Source organism: Panthera uncia, unplaced genomic scaffold (assembly GCF_023721935.1).
Source record: "Panthera uncia isolate 11264 unplaced genomic scaffold, Puncia_PCG_1.0 HiC_scaffold_1291, whole genome shotgun sequence".
NCBI lineage: Eukaryota > Metazoa > Chordata > Mammalia > Carnivora > Felidae > Panthera > Panthera uncia.
In genome coordinates this window covers 157,663-178,864 of record NW_026057911.1, presented here as the reverse complement: position 1 = coordinate 178,864, position 21,202 = coordinate 157,663, and the positions used below count along the sequence as shown (strand labels likewise).

The 21,202-nt window shown below is 40.5% G+C and overlaps 1 protein-coding gene across 1 annotated transcript in view; it reads right to left on the bottom strand.

The window, feature by feature from the left end:
- Positions 1 to 10: 10 nt before the first annotated feature.
- The window catches only part of LOC125916880 (mediator of RNA polymerase II transcription subunit 14-like), a 45,848-nt gene continuing 24,656 nt past the window's right edge, over positions 11 to 21,202 (bottom strand). Inside the window, exons 12-18 of the mRNA XM_049623141.1 lie at positions 21,073 to 21,151; positions 16,668 to 16,827; positions 11,861 to 12,055; positions 11,309 to 11,443; positions 5,614 to 5,690; positions 404 to 564; positions 11 to 275 (exon numbers count right to left, since the gene is read on the bottom strand). Coding sequence (XP_049479098.1) covers positions 70 to 275; positions 404 to 564; positions 5,614 to 5,690; positions 11,309 to 11,443; positions 11,861 to 12,055; positions 16,668 to 16,827; positions 21,073 to 21,151 — 1,013 coding nt within the window. The 3' untranslated portion in view covers positions 11 to 69. The remainder of the gene's footprint in view (positions 276 to 403; positions 565 to 5,613; positions 5,691 to 11,308; positions 11,444 to 11,860; positions 12,056 to 16,667; positions 16,828 to 21,072; positions 21,152 to 21,202) is intronic.

Below are 21,202 nucleotides of genomic sequence, written 5' to 3'. Positions count from 1 at the left end.
TTTTTCATTAGACATTCTCCTGAAAAAAAAAGAATTTTTTTTTTTTTATAATGTGCATCTTTTACTTCTTCAGTTAAAAAAAGGAAGGGGGGGCTTCCCCCCGACAAAAGGAAGATCATCGCACGTACCTGGTAGAGAACGTGCAAATTCCAACACACACTCATATAATCGTGCAATGCTATTCCAGTCATTAAGGAACATTTCAACAACTTTTCTACCACCAACTGGTTCGGACAGCAGGTTTTCATATGTCAGATAAACATGCCGGGATGGCCCTACAGGATTTAAAAAACAAAAACAAAAAACAAAAAAAAAAAAAAGAAAGAAAAGAGGATTAATAGCTATCAATATGAAAAAAAAAAAAAAAGAAATATGCAAAGACAAAATGTGTGAAGCATCTCACCTTGCTCCCTGGTAGAAGTGCCATTAAGTGGGCAATTTGCAAACACTAGCTCTGCCACCCACGTGCGGTTATTTCTACCTTGCAATCGGAAAGTGCAATCAAGGAGAGAGCGGTCCAAAGCCTTTTGGGTTTCCTCATTCACACCCTTACAGGGAGGAATTCTGGCGGCGAAAGATAGCACATGAAGTGTACTTGGCATCACAGAAAGACAAAAGCACAATCTACACAACAGGCAGTTCAAACTCCACTACTAGGCACCTTCTGCAAAAGAAGGAAGTGATCCATAGCAATTCACGGCAATACACAGCATTTAACCCGTCTCCATTCACGCCAACATGGATTAGGACCTCTTGGCTGAACAAAGTGTGTGTCTGAGTGTTTTAACAGTGTTTGTCTTCATCCTTAATCTCGTTATTAGAAACACCACGATTCTTCAGAGTGAAAATCAAGGATGTTGGCTTTCTATGAAATCTACCTAGAACATCCTCAAGGAAAACCTAAGGAGAACAAAACACTCGTAAAACCCCTCTTCCAGGGCAGAATGATACAGTGGAAACAATGTGGGCTTTGGAGTCATAGACCTGCATTCTACTTCTGACTCAGCCACATTTAACCTCTCTGAATTTGTTTCCCTGACTACAAAATGGAGATAAATAATTACCTTGTGGGTCACTGATCTTAAAACATGACACAACATATGTAAAGTGCTCATGGCAGCCGATACGGTCGGTATTCGTATTTGTTAGTTCCCCTTTGCAGTAAAACCAAGTCTCGCTCGCTGACTGCCAAGACAAAACGCCAGGTTCACTATCTGCCCCCTCCTCTCCTCTTCTGTAGAGGGAACACTCATGGGATGGAGCTTTGCATGTCTCAACTCATTTGACATATTGTTACTTACATGTATCTCATATAGAAGAGGAATGTATCAGTTTTGGTGTCGTAAAATACCTACCTACTAAAATACCTACCTACCCGTTTTCTTCTTGCTACTTTGTGGACATTTTCACTGGTTTTTCAGTAACAGATGAAATAATGAGATAACAGATTTTTTAATTACACATTATACTTTAACTCATAAGGAAGGTAGATTAATTCTCAGACTTGGTATAAAGATTATCTATATCTAAGTCAAAAAACAATTGGAAATACGGAATCTTGATTCAGGCCTCTTATTCAGAAACACCTAGAACAGGGTTCTCAACCTCGGCAATACTGACATTTTAGACTGGATAATTTTTTGTTGTGTAGCCTTGGCCTCTGCCTACCAGATGCCAGTAGTAACTCCCACCCCCTCTTCTCAGTTAATAACAACAAAAAATACCTCCAAACATTGCCAAATGTCCACTGGAGGGCAAAATCACCCTTGCGTTGAGAACCACTTGCCCAGGATAAACAATTTATGAGAGCAAAAGAGGGACAGAGATTGCATACGATAAAAAACAAAATTTGTAGGAGAGAGAACAGCTACACAGGTTACACAAAAACAGAATTCACATAGTACTAAAATTTTCTCATTGACTTAAAAATTCCACCACAGCTCCTCTTAAGTGTACAGTTTTTTTTAATGTTTTCCAAAGTTATTCTTTCATACTACATACGTTTATCACTCATTACCAGAAAGATTTTGTCCAGTGTTGCTAGGGGTAACTATATATAGTAACTGCATACGTTACATATATGCTTCTCATGAAAACTTCATAGGTATACTGAGGACTTTTGCCTGTCCTTATCCCTGAAAACATAACCCCAACCATAAGAGATATAAAGCAGCCAATTCAGACAGATTTTTAAATCTTGATTTAAGAAATGTAAATGCAGCACATTATCTTCCTTTCACATAAATAGGTGTTTCACGAAATCCATCTGGTTAGAAAATGAACGCACAGAATCCGGCATGTTTTCAAAGAAGAAAAGTAATAAGACTCCTTTCGATTTATGCTCTGAGGGACAGCATGAGCCTGACAATGCATTCTATGTCACCTTCTTCATCTGTGATACAGATAGAATTGGCTCTACTTCAAGGAACCTGTAACCTTTCACTTGCTTTTAAGGTTACAAATGTAACAGAACAAAAATAAACTACAATTATACCTTTAATCCTCCCCCATGTGAGGAAACCTGACAAATTTACTACAAACTCAAAATACTGTTATATTCACCAAAAATTAAGAACCGTGGAAGAGGTTTCCTGGACCATGGGTTAAATTTATCTGAAAATTTCTACCAATCCAAAAAAGTTTTTTGTAACGTCAACAGCTACCCCTGGCTGATTTTTCTCCTAGAATTCTGAGTATGGAAAAAACGTAGGAACTAGGCTCCGGTCTTCCGGGGCAAGGGTGTGTTAGCGCCACAGCGTGCCGCATGTCGGTTCCATTCTGAGGGGTTTTACAAACGTCAGGGACCACACTATGGTCCTGTGGTGCACAAGCGGGGAGGTCACTGAAAGTGCTAGTACAAGAAGCGCCACAGTGCCTACAAGGAAAGTGAAGAGGGTTTTATAAAGGCTGCACCTGCATATGCAAAAGGACTGAGTCACTCCACTGATGTAAGCTAAGTCCCACAACTTGCAAAAATGAGCTGTGCCTATGCATTATTTGCATAAGCTGCAAGAGGCAAAGAAACACAAGGGACAAGACAAAAAAAACCTTGTGGGTACGGACAGCAGACCGGCACCAACCATTGACTGATACTGTAATGTTAGTTCAGAAGAAGGGAAGTTGGCTCAAGAGCTCAAAACTAGGCACTGTGAGCGTGCTGCTCTGGCGATCTGTGTCATCTGTGCTGTCAGATCAAGGCTCTTTGGAATCTACACGAGGCAACACACCCATGAGCCCTAGCAATCTAAGGTGTTTACCATGATACTTTCACAGATAGATCAGGGAAGCCTGCTCAACAGATTTTCAAAAAGTTGTACAAGAACAGAACATATTTTTAACAAAGCGGAGAAAAATGTCCTCAAATTTAAAGCTTTGAAGTATCAACGACTCATCTACGCATTTAATATTAATGTATCTAGGACTAAGGCTTAGGACCCTCTAAAGATTAAATGCGTTAAAGCAATTATATACTAATTAGACCTTTGCCAGATTTTAATTTCATAAAACCATGTTTACACATTTATTGCTTACTTTTTCCGTCTTCATTTCATTCTACTACCCCCATAGTAGACAGCAGGCACCAGACAGACTGATATCTTTAATTTATCCATCTCTATATTTTCTCCTTTTAAGTTTTGAATAAAATAATAGCCAGGATATTATAAAGACTTTTAAAAAACTATTATAAGATGAAGCTTAAAACATAGGAAATGCTTCCTTCCTAGGTAGGACTATATTATGGGTTCTCTTGAATTCAAGAAGGAAGGGGGTTGGAATTTCTTTGTAAATATGCTGAGAACAAGATATTTTAAGACTTGCAACACATGAAAAACATAACTAAGAGAGTAGAACACAAATGTTAACATTATCTATTTATCTGCAGTTACCAAGAAGAGGGAAAAGATTAAAAAAAAAAAAAAAAAACCAATCCCCTATACTTTAGGCAGAAGTAATTCAAGACCAAAAGCCATTAAAAGTATCACATTTCTCTACTGATTTTCATTACAAGGCCAGCTCTCTCGAGGCCCTGAGAACTTTTTGTAGAAAGGGTGTTTACACAGCCAGGAAGGGAAAGCCATTCTTTCAACTCCAACTCAAGTGAGCACCATGACGCAAGGGTGGAGAACGTGCTATTTGCTAGCCCTTCCCATCTTCCACAGAAACCAACTGATTCCCAAGGAAATAAAAATTAAAGACCCACTGGCTCAAATCATAGAGCTGCCATATTTTGGCAGACAGAGAAATTCGAGAAGTAAAAACTGCTTCTGTGATTTGTATTATTAAGCAACACCTAAGAAACAATGCAACACCCCCCCACCAACACACACACACCCTGAGAAAAACGGTTTACTGCACCAAAAAGGTTGGTCTCTTAAATGGCACGCTAGCTTTGCAAGTCCATCCTGGTCACCTTATGTAGCACATGCACCATCTTAGCTTTCCTTCTAAGCATCCTTTGGCCTCCTGTCCTCGATCCATTTAGAACCAAGCCCTCTGCCCAACTCCCTCGTATACTCTTTCCTGGCAATCTATTTTAATATCCCAGCTCAATTACTATCAGCTTCGTGATGACTCATCTACTTCTCCTGCCCAGGCCTGTCACCTGAGCTTGATACACAGCCCTGCCCGGCCAAAGGCATGTGTTGGCACCTCAAACCTAGCAAAGCCCCTTCAAACTCACATCTTAGGTATCCCTTATCTCAGGAAACACCACAATCATCCATCACGTGCCTAAGATGAAACGAACAGGCCTCTGTGCCATCTTCTCTTTCTTACCTTCAACATCAATCTCATCACCAACCCTTGAATATTCCATTCCCGGAGTCCTTGTGGAACCTTACGAGGTCTAAGCTACTAACAACTCTGGCGTGAACCACTTCAGCGACTGGTTTCACTACTTAGTCTTGTTCTCCTGCAATTTATTCTCTATATGGCTTTCAGGATAAGCTTTCAAAAACACCTATCTAATGATGTCAGCTGCTGCTTAAAATCGCCATTAGGATAAAGTCTACATCCCTTAAGGACACTTCCAAAGTCCTTCAGGATCTGATCCCTTTCCCCCTTCTGGCTCCAGCTTCATCTCTCTCAACTCCTGACACTCTGACCTCCTTTCAGTTCCGGGACATAGAGCTTTCTTTCTCTTGCCTCCAAGACTCCACATCAGCAATTATCCCTTCTAGTTAGGACTGCCCACTCCCCCCTCAGCTCCCTCTCTATCTAATTCTCACCTCACTTTCAGTTCCAGTATGACAGGTACTCCCTCAGGGCTACCCTTTCTGGCTTCCAAACCAGCTCAGATCCTCCCACCCACGGCATCCTGAGGGGCCCTAGCAGAATTCAAACCTGATACACCGTTGCACTCAGGAAACATCCATTAAACGAAGGAAAAGAAATGCAGAGGAAAGACATCCTCAAATACCAAGTGGTGCTGGACCTCCACTCGGCAGGTGAAAAGAGAATCCTCCCCCAGACCTCAGTAATTCCGTGCAGAAATCAGTGATGTGCACAAGTTGGGAACTCTGCTTTATGCAGTCTCACAGTAGGAGAGGAGCGGCTCTAGCAGATGTGACTTCTAATGCGTGGCCCTGAGTGAGACACAGGACGGAGACTTACTTCAGTAAGCGTATTGCGTGGCTGAAGCCATCACCTTCCATCTGCACTCCCTGATGGGGAATCTCCAGATTGGACAACTGGTAAGACAGAAGTAGTTAGATCAGATCAGCAATTTTACAGAGGAAACTTCCTTTTCTAAGTACTACTGTCCACTCTCATGGCACCTCTTCTAGAACTACTCTGTTCCAAAGTTACAACGTATTAGGCATGCACACTGTCCTCCATCATTTGATTTCCTGGGCAACTATGTCAAGTCCAGTGAAACTCAAAGGTGACCCAGAGCTTCTAGTTAAAAAAAAAAAAAACAAAACAAAAAACACCTCCAGGTGGCAAATCTTCAGAATTCTGGAGACTGATCTACTTTGGCAGCGAGCCAAAAGTAATCCAGAATCAATCCTGATGGTTCCAAATGAGGCAACTGCAAAATAAGACTGGTTTTCTTGTGTAATTCAATTATGTTTGGTCAAAACATAGTGTTCAAAACACTAGGTCTAAGGCCTAGTCACATCTCACTTTTAATCACAAACAATAGTTTGTAGTTTGTAACTTACCTGGAATACATTTTTAACAATTAAACCATTTCCTGGGTGAAACCCAAGAAAAAAAAGATTTCCAATTTATGCAGTTTTCCAATGAGATATCTTTCTCAACTGGAGGATTTGGAAAGTGAGTTGAAAAGACCAACGCAGGGATAGTGCCTGAGGCCCCGTGAGTGGAACTGCAGGTTATGTAGGTATGCCAAAAAGTCATCTGATCTACCAAAGAGAAGACTGCCTTTGGCTCATATTCCTGGGTCTTCTATGGCAGGCTATTTATTTATACCCACCTTGTTCCAGAAAGGATTTAAAACAGCTCTAAGTATTTGACTGAGCCCTGCTTTGGGCCTGGAAAGGGCACATGTTTAAGAAAAATAGCTGCTGACCAAATAGGCCACAGGAGTTCAGCTTCAAAAGGAAGCAACGTGTGGGAAGACTCAAAAACATGGTCTCTATCCTATGGATCAGTGATATAAACATCCCTTGTAAGATGAGATTTATTCACATCTCAGTATAAATTAAGCAGAAAATGTGCTTGTCTTTTGTCTTCAACATGGCTTTTTTATTGAGAAAAGAAAAAGTAGATTGTTTAGGAGTTTGACCGAGTTTGACAAAGTACTACAGAATGTTCTTACATGTCCTATATGTGCAACAGGTATAGGCACACAGAGAAGGGGGACAGAGAGGACATATGTCTATAGGTGTTAGTCTTTGTGGGTATTACAAAGGCACAATTTCTTGGGGGGTTCCGGAAGATGGCGGCGTAGGAGGACGCGGGGCTCACAACGCGTCCTGCCGATCACTTAGATTCCACCTACACCTGCCTAAAGAACCCAGAAAACCGCCAGAGGATTAGCAGAAGGGAGTCTCCGGAGTCAAGCGCAGACTAGAGGCCCACGGAAGAGGGTAGGAAGGGCGGCGAGGCGGTGCGCGCTCCACGGACTGGCGGGAGGGAGCCGGGGCTGAGGGGCGGCTCGCCGGCCAAGCAGAGCCCCCGAGTCTGGCCGGCAAAAGCGGAGGGGCCGGACAGACTGTGTTCCGACAGCAAGCGCGACTTAGCGTCTGGGAGGTCATAAGTTAACAGCTCTGCTCGGAAAGCGGGAAGGCTGGAGGACAAAGGGAGGGAGAGCTGCTGAGCCCCCGGACTGCAGAGCTCAGCTTGGCGGGGAACAAAGGCGCCAGCGCCATCTCCCCCGCCCATCCCCCAGCCAAAATCCCAAAGGGAACCGGTTCCTGCCAGGGAACTTGCTCGCTCCGTGCAAACACCCAACTCTGTGCTTCTGCGGAGCCAAACCTCCGGCAGCGGATCTGACTCCCTCCCGCTGCCACAGGGCTCCTCCTGAAGTGGATCACCTAAGGAGAAGCGAGCTAAGCCTGCCCCTCCAGCCCCCGTGCACCTTGCCTACCCACCCCAGCTAATACGCCAGATCCCCAGCAACACAAGCCTGGCAGTGTGCAAGTAGCCCAGACGGGACACGCCACCCCACAGTGAATCCCGCCCCTAGGAGAGGGGAAGAGAAGGCACACACCAGTCTGACTGTGGCCCCAGCAGTGGGCTGGGGGCAGACATCGGGTCGGACTGCGGCCCCGCCCACTAACTCCAGTTATACACCACAGCACAGGGGAAGTGCACAGCAGGTCCTCACCACGCCAGGGACTCTCCAAAATGACCAAACGGAAGAATTCCCCTCAGAAGAATCTCCAGGAAATAACAACAGCTAATGAACTGATCAAAAAGGATTTAAATAATATAACAGAAAGTGAATTTAGAATAATAGTCATAAAATTAATCGCTGGGCTTGAAAACAGTATACAGGACAGCAGAGAATCTCTTGCCATAAAGATCGAGGGACTAAGGAACAGTCACGAGGAGTTGAAAAACGCTTTAAACGAAATGCAAAACAAAATGGAAACCACAATGGCTCGGCTTGAAGAGGCAGAGGAGAGAATAGGTGAACTAGAAGATAAAGTTATGGAGAAAGAGGAAGCTGAAAGAAAGAGAGATAAAAAAATCCAGGAGTATGAGGGGAAAATTAGAGAACTAAGTGATACACTAAAAAAAAATAATATACGCATAATTGGTATCCCAGAGGAGGAAGAGAGAGGGAAAGGTGCTGAAGGGGTACTTGAACAAATTATAGCTGAGAACTTCCCTGAACTGGGGAAGGAAAAAGGCATTGAAATCCAAGAGGCACAGAGAACTCCCTTCAGACGTAACTTGAATCGATCCTCTGCACGACATATCATAGTGAAACTGGCAAAATACAAGGATAAAGAGAAAATTCTGAAAGCAGCAAGGGATAAACGTGCCCTCACTTATAAAGGGAGACCTATAAGACTCGTGACTGATCTCTCCTTTGAAACTTGGCAGGCCAGAAAGGCTTGGCACGATATCTACAGTGTGCTAAACAGAAAAAATATGCAGCCGAGAATCCTTTATCCAGCAAGTCTGTCATTTAGAATAGAAGGAGAGATAAAGGTCTTCCCAAACAAACAAAAACTGAAGGAATTTGTCACCACGAAACCAGCCCTACAAGAGATCCTAAGGGGGATCCTGTGAGACAAAGTACCAGAGACATCACTACAAACATAAAACATACAGACATCACAATGACTCTAAACCCATATCTTTCTATAATAACACTGAATGTAAATGGATTAAATGCGCCAACTAAAAGACATAGGGTATCAGAATGGATAAAAAAACAAGACCCATCTATTTGCTGTCTACAAGAGACTCATCTTAGATCTGAGGACACCTTTAGATTGAAAGTGAGGGGATGGAGAACTATTTATCATGCTCCTGGAAGCCAAAAGAAAGCTGGAGTAGCCATACTTATATCAGACAAACTAGACTTTAAATTAAAGGCTGTAACAAGAGATGAAGAAGGGCATTATATAATAATCACAGGGTCTATCCACCAGGAAGAGCTAACTATTATAAATGTCTATGCGCCGAATACCCGAGCCCCCAGATATATAAAACAATTACTCATAAACATAAGCAACCTTATTGATAAGAATGTGGTCATTGCAGGGGACTTTAACACCCCACTTACAGAAATGGATAGATCATCTAGACACACAGTCAATAAAGAAACAAGGGCCCTGAATGATACATTGGATCAGATGGACTTGACAGATATATTTAGAACTCTGCATCCCAAAGCAACAGAATATACTTTCTTCTCGAGTGCACATGGAACATTCTCCAAGATAGATCATATACTGGGTCACAAAACAAAGGCACAATTTCTTGCAATCATGAGCCTGTAGGTGGGGAGGGAGGAGAGCAAGCAGGGAGACAGACATCACATTGCCCCTGGGTACCACGTAGCCTCCCTTCCCATGAGAAAGGTAGTACGTGGATGACATTCGTGTAATCAATCCACAGGGCACAATAAAGAAGTCCAAGAACACAGTCAAGTAGATGGGAAGCATGGACCCTGTCTGTACAGTTTAGGAGCTATGGCTAGTACCCAGACAAGACATTTATCAAGCTCACAGTTCTAGGAGCTAGGACATCAAGGACACGAGCATCTATTTTAGGTAACTGTTTCTGGGCCTCGATTTCTCTGGGCTATTCCTGCTCTTTATAGTTTTACACCTTACCCTCTGCCTTCAGATCCCAAAGCTCGATAAAACAGGGGTCAGCATACAACAGCTCATGGGTCAAATCCAGCCCACTGCCTGTTTTTGTAAATAAAGTTTTACTGAAACATAGCCACACTCATCTGTTTAAACATCAACTGTGGCTGAGTCACACTACAACAGCAGATCTGAGTGGCTATAAGAGACCATGTGACCCCCCCCCCAACACCTAAAATACTTACTATCTGGCCCTTTATACAAAAAGTTTGGTGAATTTGCAACAACGTGGACAGAACTAGAGTGTATTATGCTGAGCGAAATTAGAGAAAGATAAATATCATTTCACTCACATGTGGAATTTAAGAAACACAACAGATGAACATAGGGGAAGAGAAGGAAAAATAAGATAAAAAGAGAGAGGGAGGCAAACCATAAGAGATTCTTAAATATAGAGAACTGAGGACTGATGGAGGGGAGGTGAGTGAGGGGATGGGCTAAATGGGTGATGGGTACTAAGGAGGGCACTTGTTGGGATGAGCACTGGGTGTCATATGTAAGAGATGAATCACTATATTCTACTTCTGAAATCATTATTACACTATATGTTAACTAAGCCGGATTTAAATAAAATTTTTAAAAAAGAAAAAAAAAAAGAAAAAGTTTGGCAATTCCTGCTCTAAAGCATCAAAGTGTTCAACAAGTCTTCCTTCCCAAGATTACCATCGTCAGTTTAACTGAAATAATTCACTTCCACATTGTCAGGTCTCTTCTTCTTCTTCTACTTTTTTTATATCCTCAGTTGTTTCACTCATAAACATGTTTTTTTCTTTTAAAAATTTTTTTAGTTTTAATTGTGGTAAAAGTCTCCATTCATAGTAATTTACAGAGGGAAGGAGTCTTACAAAAAGTAAAACTTTAAAATAGAGCGAAATCATTAACGTCGTGGTGTATCCCTTTAAAGGGATGCCAATCCTTGGCCAAAGCCTTTCTTGGAAATGTAAAAATGCAGGTTCTGTTACCTCCCTTTCCTCTCATGTTTGCGGATCATGCTGGATATCACAACTGCATATTCTTGAAAGACACTAATTATATGTAGGTCCGTTCCTTACTCCATGTGACAGTAAAAATTGGGTTTAATAGTCTTTCTGGTCTGCTTTTCAAAAGGAACCCAGGTTTATTAGTGTGTAAGCAGTATGTATGGCTTCACCAACTCAAAAATAAGCACCCCATCATCAACTAACTACCACAAAGAGATAATGCTCCTACTAAGAGGTATACAAGTTAAGATGTTAATTTTCAAAAGATGTCTTTTTTTTTTTTTTTTTTAACTTGGGAAGAATTTACTTTCCACTTCCATAAAGAACAGAATGCCCACAATTTGGAATCAGAAAGACGAAATAATGTGTGTTTTACAGGTACACCATGAGATGCTATGATTTCAACCCCATCCCTCCCCAAATGAACAAGATCACAGCTATTCTGGTTTTTCTTAATGGAATCCACATAGCTGTAGCAAGGTATTTTAGAAATTAGTCTTTCATATACTCAAAATTGTTCCAAAAAATTACCTCCAACCGAAGTCCTACGAATGGCATATTTGTATCACACATAGCAACAAAGTGAGCTAGAACTTTATTGAAGGCACACATTTCTCCTGATCGTTTGGTTTTCTTAGGTTCTACTGGACACAGATCATCAGACAGCTAGAATGAAGAACACAAGTAGGCAAAAAAAAAAAAAAAAAAAATACAGGTGATGCAATTAGTTAAGACAGTTAAAATGACTATAGCTCAAGATTAATCAACAAATATTATTCATTCAACAAATATTTACTGAGCAAATATTTTGATGTAAATACTGGAAATTTAAGTAACTACTGTGTATTTGGCAAACTTTCTGGTGGAAATGGCGTATAATTAATTATTAATTAAAAGACAGGCATTTTCAAGAAAACATAGACAATTGTTATTTAAGCCTCATTGCCACCCAATCTCTTAAAAACCGTATCTAATTCTTATTTTTTAAACCCTATCTAGTTATCTCCCATATTAAAAATGGTTGAAGAAAGCAACAAAGTTAAAACACACAAATTCTGTGCTCATTTCTGTATGTGATCATACCTTGCGCTTGGTGCCGGTTTTAGGTGGTTTCCCAGATTTTGTGCGAAAAACCAGCTCCTGGACGTTTTCCTTGAACTGCTGCAGCAAGAGCGCCATCACAGGGGCGTCCTCACGCTCCGCAGCGTTCACAGACATGAAGTAGTACTTGTATGACAGCTGTGTGGGCTTATTGGGGACCTCCAACATCTCCACAACCTAAAAAGGCCCAAATCAGAAATGAGACTCAGAGAATTAAGTGTGGTAGATTTGCCACCTTACAGCAAGTAGGGCTCAGAACTGTGAATCTAACATAGATGGTTTTTCTTCTTTAAACAAGGACAAATCAGGATTCTCAACAAAAAAGGGATTCCTGTTAAATATATATACTTTGTTTTCTAAAAAAATAGAGCAGACTGAAGGACAAGAAAAGCAAAAACCACCATAAACTATAGCAAATGGAATATTTAGACTACTACAGCATTAACTGTTCTTGATATTCATACCTGAGCTTAAAACACTGTATGCTTAAGTCTAGCAGGTATGCTAGATTTTCTAGGATGGGACCTATTGATTGATTTTTTAAAGCTTGAGAGAGAACAAGAGCGGGGGAGGGGCAGAGAGAGAGGGAGAGAGAGAATCCCAAGCAGGCTCTGTGCCTACAGCATGTGGGGCTGGATCCCAAGAACCGTGAGTTCATGACCTGAGCCGAAGTGCATAGCTGGATGCTTCACAAACTAAGCAATCCAGGTGGCCCTAGCATGGTATCTATTTTAAATTGCCCTGTTGCCCTTAACCATCAAAACATCTTAAGAATTCCACTGTTATAGCAGAGAAAAATGACAACTAACTCTTACAACTGGAAGCATATAAAAATAAACCCTGATTTTCAACTAAAAAATAGGTCACGGTGAGGATAAAGACCACCACCACCACCACCACCAAGAGTCAACATGGAGGGGCGCCTGGGTGGCTCAGTGGGTTAAGTGTATGACTTCGACTCAGGTCATGATCTCATGGTCTGTGAGTCTGAGCCCTGCATGGGGCTCTGTGCTGACAGCTCAGAGCCTGGAGCCTGCTTCAGATTCTGTGACTCCCCCTCTCTCTGCACCTCTCCTGCTCACACTGTGTCTCTCTCTCTCAAAAATAAACAAACATTAAAAAAAAAAAAAGTCAACACTGATATAGAGCTTACTACACGCCAGGTACTGTCCTGATATTGGACAAATGTTAACACATTCAATCTTCCTAATAACTCTGTAGAGAAGGGATTATTATCTTCATTTTTCTGATGGAAAAACTGAGGTGCAAAATAGTTTGGTTACTTGCCCAAGGTCTCAGAGCTGAGAAGTGATAGACTCATGCTCTGATGCCAGTTTGGCTCCAGAGACCTTGCTCTTAACCACTATACCAGCTTACTATTTTCAATGTCTACCTAAAATTTAAGAAAAGTCCCCTAAATACTTTAGGGAGAGAAAGAAATGCCATTGGACCATTGCTCCGACACATACTTGCCTGTCTCTCTTCTCACCTCCCTTCTCTGCCTCTCCCCCTGCCTCCCCACACACTCTCTTCAGGAAATTCTTAGGCTAACACCTAATATCACACTGATGAACCTGAGGAAATAGAAGAATTAAAAGTAAAATGGATGCTTCACCAAAGAAGATAAAGGGATGGCAAATAAAACACATGAAAAGATATTTGATATCATCAGTCATTAGGACAGCATAAATTAAGATGACAATAAAATACCACTACACATCTATCAGAATGGCTAAAATTTTTTTTAGCCAAGGGCTGGCAAGAATGCAGAGCATCTAGAACTCTCTTGTATTGCCAACAGATATGAAAAATGGCCCGGCCAATTTGCAAAACAGTTTGGCAGTTTTTTATAAAGCTGGACATACACTGATCATATAACTTAACCCAACAATCCCACTAGTTATTTATCCAAAAGAAGTGAAAACTTAAGATCACAAAGAAACCTATATACAAACCTATATAGCAGCTTTATAATTGCCCCAATTGGAAATAACCCAGATGTCCTATCACCAGAGACTGGTTAAATAAACCATCCATACCATGAAATACTACTCCAATTAAAGGAATATTTGTTTTTATTTTTTAAAGTTTACTTATTTATTTTGAGAGACAGACAGAAGGAGGAGAGAGAGAGAGAGAGAGAGAGAGAGAGAATCTCAAGCAGGCTCCACACTGTCAGTGCAGAGCCGAAACGGGGTTCAAACTCATGAACTGCGAGGTGATGACCTGAGCTGAAACCAAGAGTTGGATGCTTAACCAACTGAGCCACCCAGGCACCCCAATTAAAGGAATGAACTATAACACCACCACAGTATGGGTGGAAATCAAAGGCATTATGCTGAGTGAAAGAAACTAGATCGATGGGCAAACCCATAAAGACAGAAAACAGGGGGCGCCTGGGTGGCTCAGTCGGTTAAGCGTCCGACTTCGGCTCAGGTCATGATCTCGCAGTCTGTGGGTTCGAGCCCCGCGTCGGGCTCTGTGCTGACAACTCGGAGCCTGGAGCCTGTTTCAGATGCTGTGTCTCCCTCTTTCTCTGACCCTCCACTGTTCATGCTCTCTGTCTCAAAAATAAATAAACATTTAAAAAAATTAAAAAAAAAAAAAAAAAAGACAGAAAACAGGTCAGTGGTCACCAGCTGAAAGTGGGAGGAGGGTTTAATTATAGAGATGCAGCACTAGGGCATTTTGGGGGTAATGGATCTGTGTTCTGCTGAGATGGGGATTACAACAGTGTATGCATTTATTCCAACTCAAACACAAAAAGTCTAAATTTTTCCTGTATGTAAATTACATCTTAATAAAGCTGACAAAAGTAAAATGGCAGAAAGACATTTAAAGGTAGCAAGCCTTGGGGCGCCTGGGTGGCTCAGTCGGTTAAGCATCTGACTTCAGCTCAGGTCATGATCTCACGGTTCATGAGTTCGAGCCCCGCATGGGGCTCTGTGCTGACAGCTCAGAGCCTGGAGCCTGCTTCAGATTCTGTGTCTCCCTCTCTCTCTGCCCCTCCCCCGCTCACATTCTGTCTCTCTCTCTCTCTCTCTCTCTCAAAAATAAACATTAAAAAAAATATTTAAAGGTAGCAAGACTTTCCTCTGTACTTCTTAATGTCCGTGGTCATTTCCACTTCTATGAATGTATCACCCCTACGTGAGAAATAAGAAGGATGAAGAGAATGTACATTCAGTTTTGGTCTAAACCATGTGAAACAACTTACTGCTTTTCAATAAGACATTAGTCACTGAAACTAACATTTGGCTTCTGGTGATACTAAATAAGATCAGAAATACTAAAACCATTTTGTCCGTGGCTGTGTATAAGGATCTTTGTGTGTTCATGGGTTTGATTATTATGCATATATTCTGAATATCATTTTATATGTAGACTAGGCAGCTCACCAAGAGCGGAAACAATCCTTTGTCATGTATCAAATCTAGTTCTACAGCTGGGGTTTTAAATTCAGAAAAAAGTGAAATTCACATCACTGACAGACTTACTGCTCTGCTCTACATAAATAACACTAACAAGATATGTCAGGGTACACATGGAACTTTTTTTAAAAGATACTATCTTTTTTAAAATTTTACTTATTTAATTTTTTTATGTTTATTTATTTTTGAGAGAGACAGAGCACAAGCAGGGGAGGAGCAGAGAAAGAGCAGGGGAGAGGAAGAGAGAGATGGAGACACAGAATCTGAAGCAGGCTCCAGGTTCTGAGCACAGAGCGTGACGCAGGGCTCGAACTCACAAACCATGAGATCATGACCTGAGCTGAAGTCGGACACTTAACTGACTGAGCCACCCCAGATGCCCCTTAAGATAATATCTTTTAAAAGTACAGCTCAAGACCTTAAAAAACTCACTCCTACGGGCGCCAGGGTGGCTCAGTCGGTTAAGTGTCTGACTTTGGCTCAGGTCATGGTCTCCTGGCTCGTGGACTCAAGCCCTACGTCAGGCTCTGTGCTGACAGCTCAGAGCCTGGAGCCTGCTTTGGATTCTGTGTCTCCATCTCTCTCTTCCTCTTCCTCCCTCTGTGTCTGCCCCTCCCCCACTCGCTCTTTCTCTCTCAAATATAAACATCAAAAAAATAAAATAAAATTCAATCCTATTGCCTTCAACCAACAATCTTGAATTAAGTTTTTTAAACATCTTATATTCTTTGCCAAAAACATCTACTTAGTATAAACAGAAATTTCTATAAGCAGGGAAATATATTTAGGGTGAGTTCATATTTCAAATTCTTGCAAATTTTAACCAATTCAAAGATCTCAAAGAAACTAACTAGAAGACACACAGAAAGAGTGAAAAAAGAACGAGAAAGGATCTTACCATGCCCTGAAAGGTACATACATCAAAAGGATGAGAATATAAAGCTACTTCACTTCAGCCAGCCCATATTTTAAAAAGCTGCATTATGCAAGTTAACATTTGATTAAAACCAATCAAGTTTCTCTGACACCAAGATATCCAAACATTCACAGTAGTTGCTTTCAAAATTCTTCTTATATAGAGATGCTTCATCCAAAGCAGAAACTAGGCCTCACTACAGGAAAGATCCAAGAGTGAGGGATAGAGGCACACCTATATTCCCCAACCCTGCCTGATCATCGTACCATTTCTTACACACATGATTTTCCTCTCTCCCTTACCCCTACCTCCTAGGTTGAAAATCACTAAACTTAAATATCCAATAAAATATATTTGTAAATTAAGTTAAGCAATAAATCATTTGAGATACTAAGAGAATGAACTGAATTCGATCACCCAAATCACCCCTTTTCATACTTACAATGTAGTACTGTGGAAGACGGGTAAGTTTAATGAACAGCTTATTCTTAGAAAGGTTTCCAATAGGATGGGTTGAGTAATTGGACAGCTGCAATGTTTCACTGGTTAATGTAGGCAAATGTTTTATAGATTGTTTGCAACGCTGTTGTCCAAGCCAAAACCTTAATTGAAAGAAAATAATTTACGTCACAAAATCATAGATTCTTCTGTGTGCAACTCATTTGTAAATTGATTACTGAAGACCACTAAAAAATAACAACCTGAAACTTAACTGCTAGTAAAAAGACACATAACCATACCGATGAATCATTTTTCCAGTTTTACATTGGTCTGTTAGTTCTAGTTCTTTTTCTTTGTTTTTAGAGACAGAGTGACAGTGGGGGACAGGGGCAGAGGGAGAGAAAGAGAATCTCAGGTAGGCTTCACACTCACCACAGAGCCCGATGCAGGGCTCGATCCCACAACTCTGGGATCATGACCAGAACCAAAATCAAGAATCGGATGCTCAACTGACTGAGTCACTCAAGCGCCCCTGTTAGTTCTAGCTCTAGTTTAAGGAATTGAAACTGCAATGTGAATGATTTTGATTAGTTATAAGGAAGAATTAACTAGTATTAAGGCTGGGACACTGTAGAAGTTTATTACAGAGGAGGACAGATTTCCTAGGGCTTATTAAGACAGCAATAACTAACCTCAACATCTTTCATAAAATGCCTTTAGTGTTTATAAAACAAAGAGAAAACAATAAATAGGTATAAAGGTGCCTAATTTTTCTTAAAAAAATTTTTTTAATGTTTATTTTTGAGAGAGCGTGTGCGCGTACGCAAGCTGGGTACCGGCAGACAGAGACAGAGACACAAAATCTGAAGCAAGATCCAGGCTCTGAGCCGTCACCACAGAGCTCAAGGCGGGACTTGAACCCACGAACCGTGATGACATGACCTGAACCGACTGAGCCACCCAGGTGCCTCAAATGTGCCTACTTTTTTTAGTATCACTGGAGATATACAGTCCTAGTTGTTATACTGTGTATGTGTAAAGTGATAGGTATATATAGCGGGTGCCAGGAAGGTATTAATTACCTTCTTTCCCTCCTCTCTCTCTCAGTTCAGCCACCAGATTTCAGTTTGAAGCTTTTTATAATATTCCTCTCACTTATTTCATTAGCTGTCCTTGAGGCTAGACACTGTGTGTGTGTGTGTATAAGATACGTGAAAAAGAGATAAAATGACTGGTTCACAACTTTCACTGATTCACAATGAAGTAACTACAGAAAATAAGAATACGAATTTAGAAACTTTTCACAGCAATGTAACAATTATCACAACATCCCAGCTCACGATCAGTAGGCTCACCTTGCTGAACAGGGTACAGACCCGTCCGGGTGCTGCTGCACTGGTGTGGTGAGCTGCGTGTGGCACCGACCCTGTGCTAGTCACATGCAGTAAAACCTAACATATGATGTTTGAAGGCTAGCTTGTCAACTATTACCCAAAAATGTAGAAGGTCTAGAAACCTGTTTTTTTCCCCACCGAAAAAACAAATTTAACTGCAACATCACAGAATCAATTGCTAGAACTGGCCACAAATGAAGAAATGAAGAAAAATCTTGAAAATACAACCATACTTGCTTCATTTTAAGGTAGAAGTTAAAAATGAATATTCTGAACTTGCTAAAACTGCTTTCAAATCTCTACTTCCAGTCCCATCAACAAGTGAGACTGTGAGACTGGTATCCCTATTATGTATGTTTTTAAAAGAAAAACAGAAAAAGATACACATTATCTCCTGTGACGAGCATCATCATCAATCCAACTTAGATAAGTTACAACAAGCAAGAAACAAGCTCATTTGTCACCTTAAAAATTCTAAACACAATGTAAATTCTAAATATATATAAACGTGTATTCATACGAATTGTAAACACAACATACTCTTTTCAAAGCACACATGGAATGGCCATTTTACTCAACCTTTTGTCTTATTACGATTTCATGGGACAAAAGAGTGAATTTTCTACATTAACTGCCTGTGTACACTTCCAATGAAAAACGTGTAGAGATTTTTTTCATTTTTATACTGTTTGTTCTGATTATATTTGTTGAGATGCAATTCTGTCTGTTGATCCTTACAATAAAAAAATTGGGGCTTTTATTTATTTTTTAAGTTTGTTTATTTATTTTGAGAGAGAGAGAGCAAGCAGGGGAGGGGCAGAAAGAGAGGGAGAAAGGGAATCCCAAGCAGGCTCCGTCGTGTCAGTGCAGGCTTGATCCCACAAACCATTGAGATCATGACCTGAGCCAAAATCAAGAGTCATATGCTCAACCGACTGAGCCACCCAGGCGCCCTGGGGCTTATATTTTATACATGTTTTTTCATTTCCTTTTTCTACAATTTGTTTTCATTGCATATGACAAGAAAGGTGATCACATGAACAGATGCTCAGAATCATTTGTCATTAGAAAACTGTAAACTAAAACCACAACGCAATACCTCATCACACTCACCAGGATGGCTATAGTCAAAAATGGTAACAAGCTTCGGCAAGGACTCAGGGAAATGGAAACCCTCAAATATTGCTGATGTGATTTTAAAATGGCATAGCTACTCTGGAAACTAGTTTGGCAGTTTCTTCAATAAGCTAAACATAAATGTACTGTATGACCCAGCAATTCTACTCTTAGTGGAATGAAAATGTTAAGTTCACATATAGACTTAGACATGACTATTCACAGCAGCATTACTCATAACAGGCAAAAAGTGAAACAACCCACATGCCCATCAATTTAGGAATGGATAAACAATGTGGTATATATCCATATAACAGAATATTATTCAACCACAAAAAGGAATTAAGCATCGATAACTGCTACAACATGGATGAACCTCAAAACATTATGCTAAGTGAAAGAAGCCAGTCACAAAAGACCACATACTTTATGATTCCCTTTCTATAAAATGTCCACACACACACACAAATCTATAAAAGCAGAAAGTAGATTCATAGTTGCCAGGGGCTGAAGTTGGGAATGAGGTTTAACTGTAAATGAACACCTGCTTGGGGTGATGAAAATGTTCCAAATGTTCTAAAAATGGATTGTGATTATGGTTAAACTCAGTAAATTTACTGCAAGTCATTGAATTACACACTTAAAATGGGTGAATTTTACGGTACGTAAATTATACCTCAATAAAGTTATTTCAAAAAATTAATGTCCCATGACAGATTAACAGATGAGCAATAAGCTGGTCATTCACCAAAGATCATTTGAGAAGCATGATTACAAGTGATAACCAGGGGACCTTTCTTATAAATTATGTGTTTAAGTACACAGACACATTTGATAAGTTTAAGGCTTTGGGGACTTGGCCTTCTGGTTTTAGGTTATATTTCCTCTCGCTGGAACTGCCAGATAAACCACCTCAAGTTATGCAAGCTGTGAATTATTGAGCATTTAAGTATTTGAACCTTATTTGTTTAGCCAGAATGCACAACAATGCACCAAAAAATGCCAAAGCGCTAAAAATTTTGGAATTTGTTATTAGAGTATTCCTTACTCAGAGTAAGGAGTATCACTTTTCATACACAGTTAAACTAAACAGCTATTCAAAAGGAGGCTCATATAATATCACCAATCTGGTTGGCATTAAAAATCACATCTCGTTAACGAAAACACTACTTGATTATAGTGAAGCCTTCAAATATTTATACAACTCAAACTAGCAAAAGGAGAAGGGGTAGGCTAGATCACAAAGAACAGTCTAGCCCTCACCCCTTCTCCATTTGACAGTTTGGGTTTTGAGCTCCGCAATTTATTTTTATCCCTTGGAATTTTATTAATTTTAAAAGCGAGTTTGTTAGAGTTGCCATAATGGCACCTCTGTGTACCAGGGTGGCAATGAAACCTCACAGAATTGTCTTTAGCTCCATTTTCAATTTTATTTAGTTTGACAGTATGAAGCATTCAAAGGACTTTGAGACAATATTGAATGACAGTATTAGAGAAGCAGAAACAACTATTCTGAAGGGTCAGCTGGTAGATTCATACCATGAAGATTATCCTGGGTAAGAACAAATAAGACTATTGCAGAGAACACTAGAGTCAATACAATCCATTGTGTAAGTGATTTGCAGAGTGCTTTTCCAGGAGGAACCATGGCGACGAGTGAAAAGTTGAGTGTCATGCCCTTCATACCTGTATTTGCCCTAGAGGGGAACTGGATACAAAACATTGCTATCTTGGGCCTATTCCAAGACAATTTCGATTCCAAGTACCAAAAGGTGCTCAAGTTTCACGTCATAAACATTAAGGACAGTGACTGATCAAGAGTAATGACGGAGAAGAAAATATATCGTGTCAAAATAACTTTCCATTTTTAGTCTTGAGCTAAATAAATAAGCTTACTTAAGTTGTTGAATCCAAGGAATAATTCGTTTCATATCATCGTTCACAGACTTCTCCATGTCATCCAGCGTGGCCTGGTCTATAGAATATAGCACTTCATTAATTCGTTGCTTACACGAGGCACAAAATA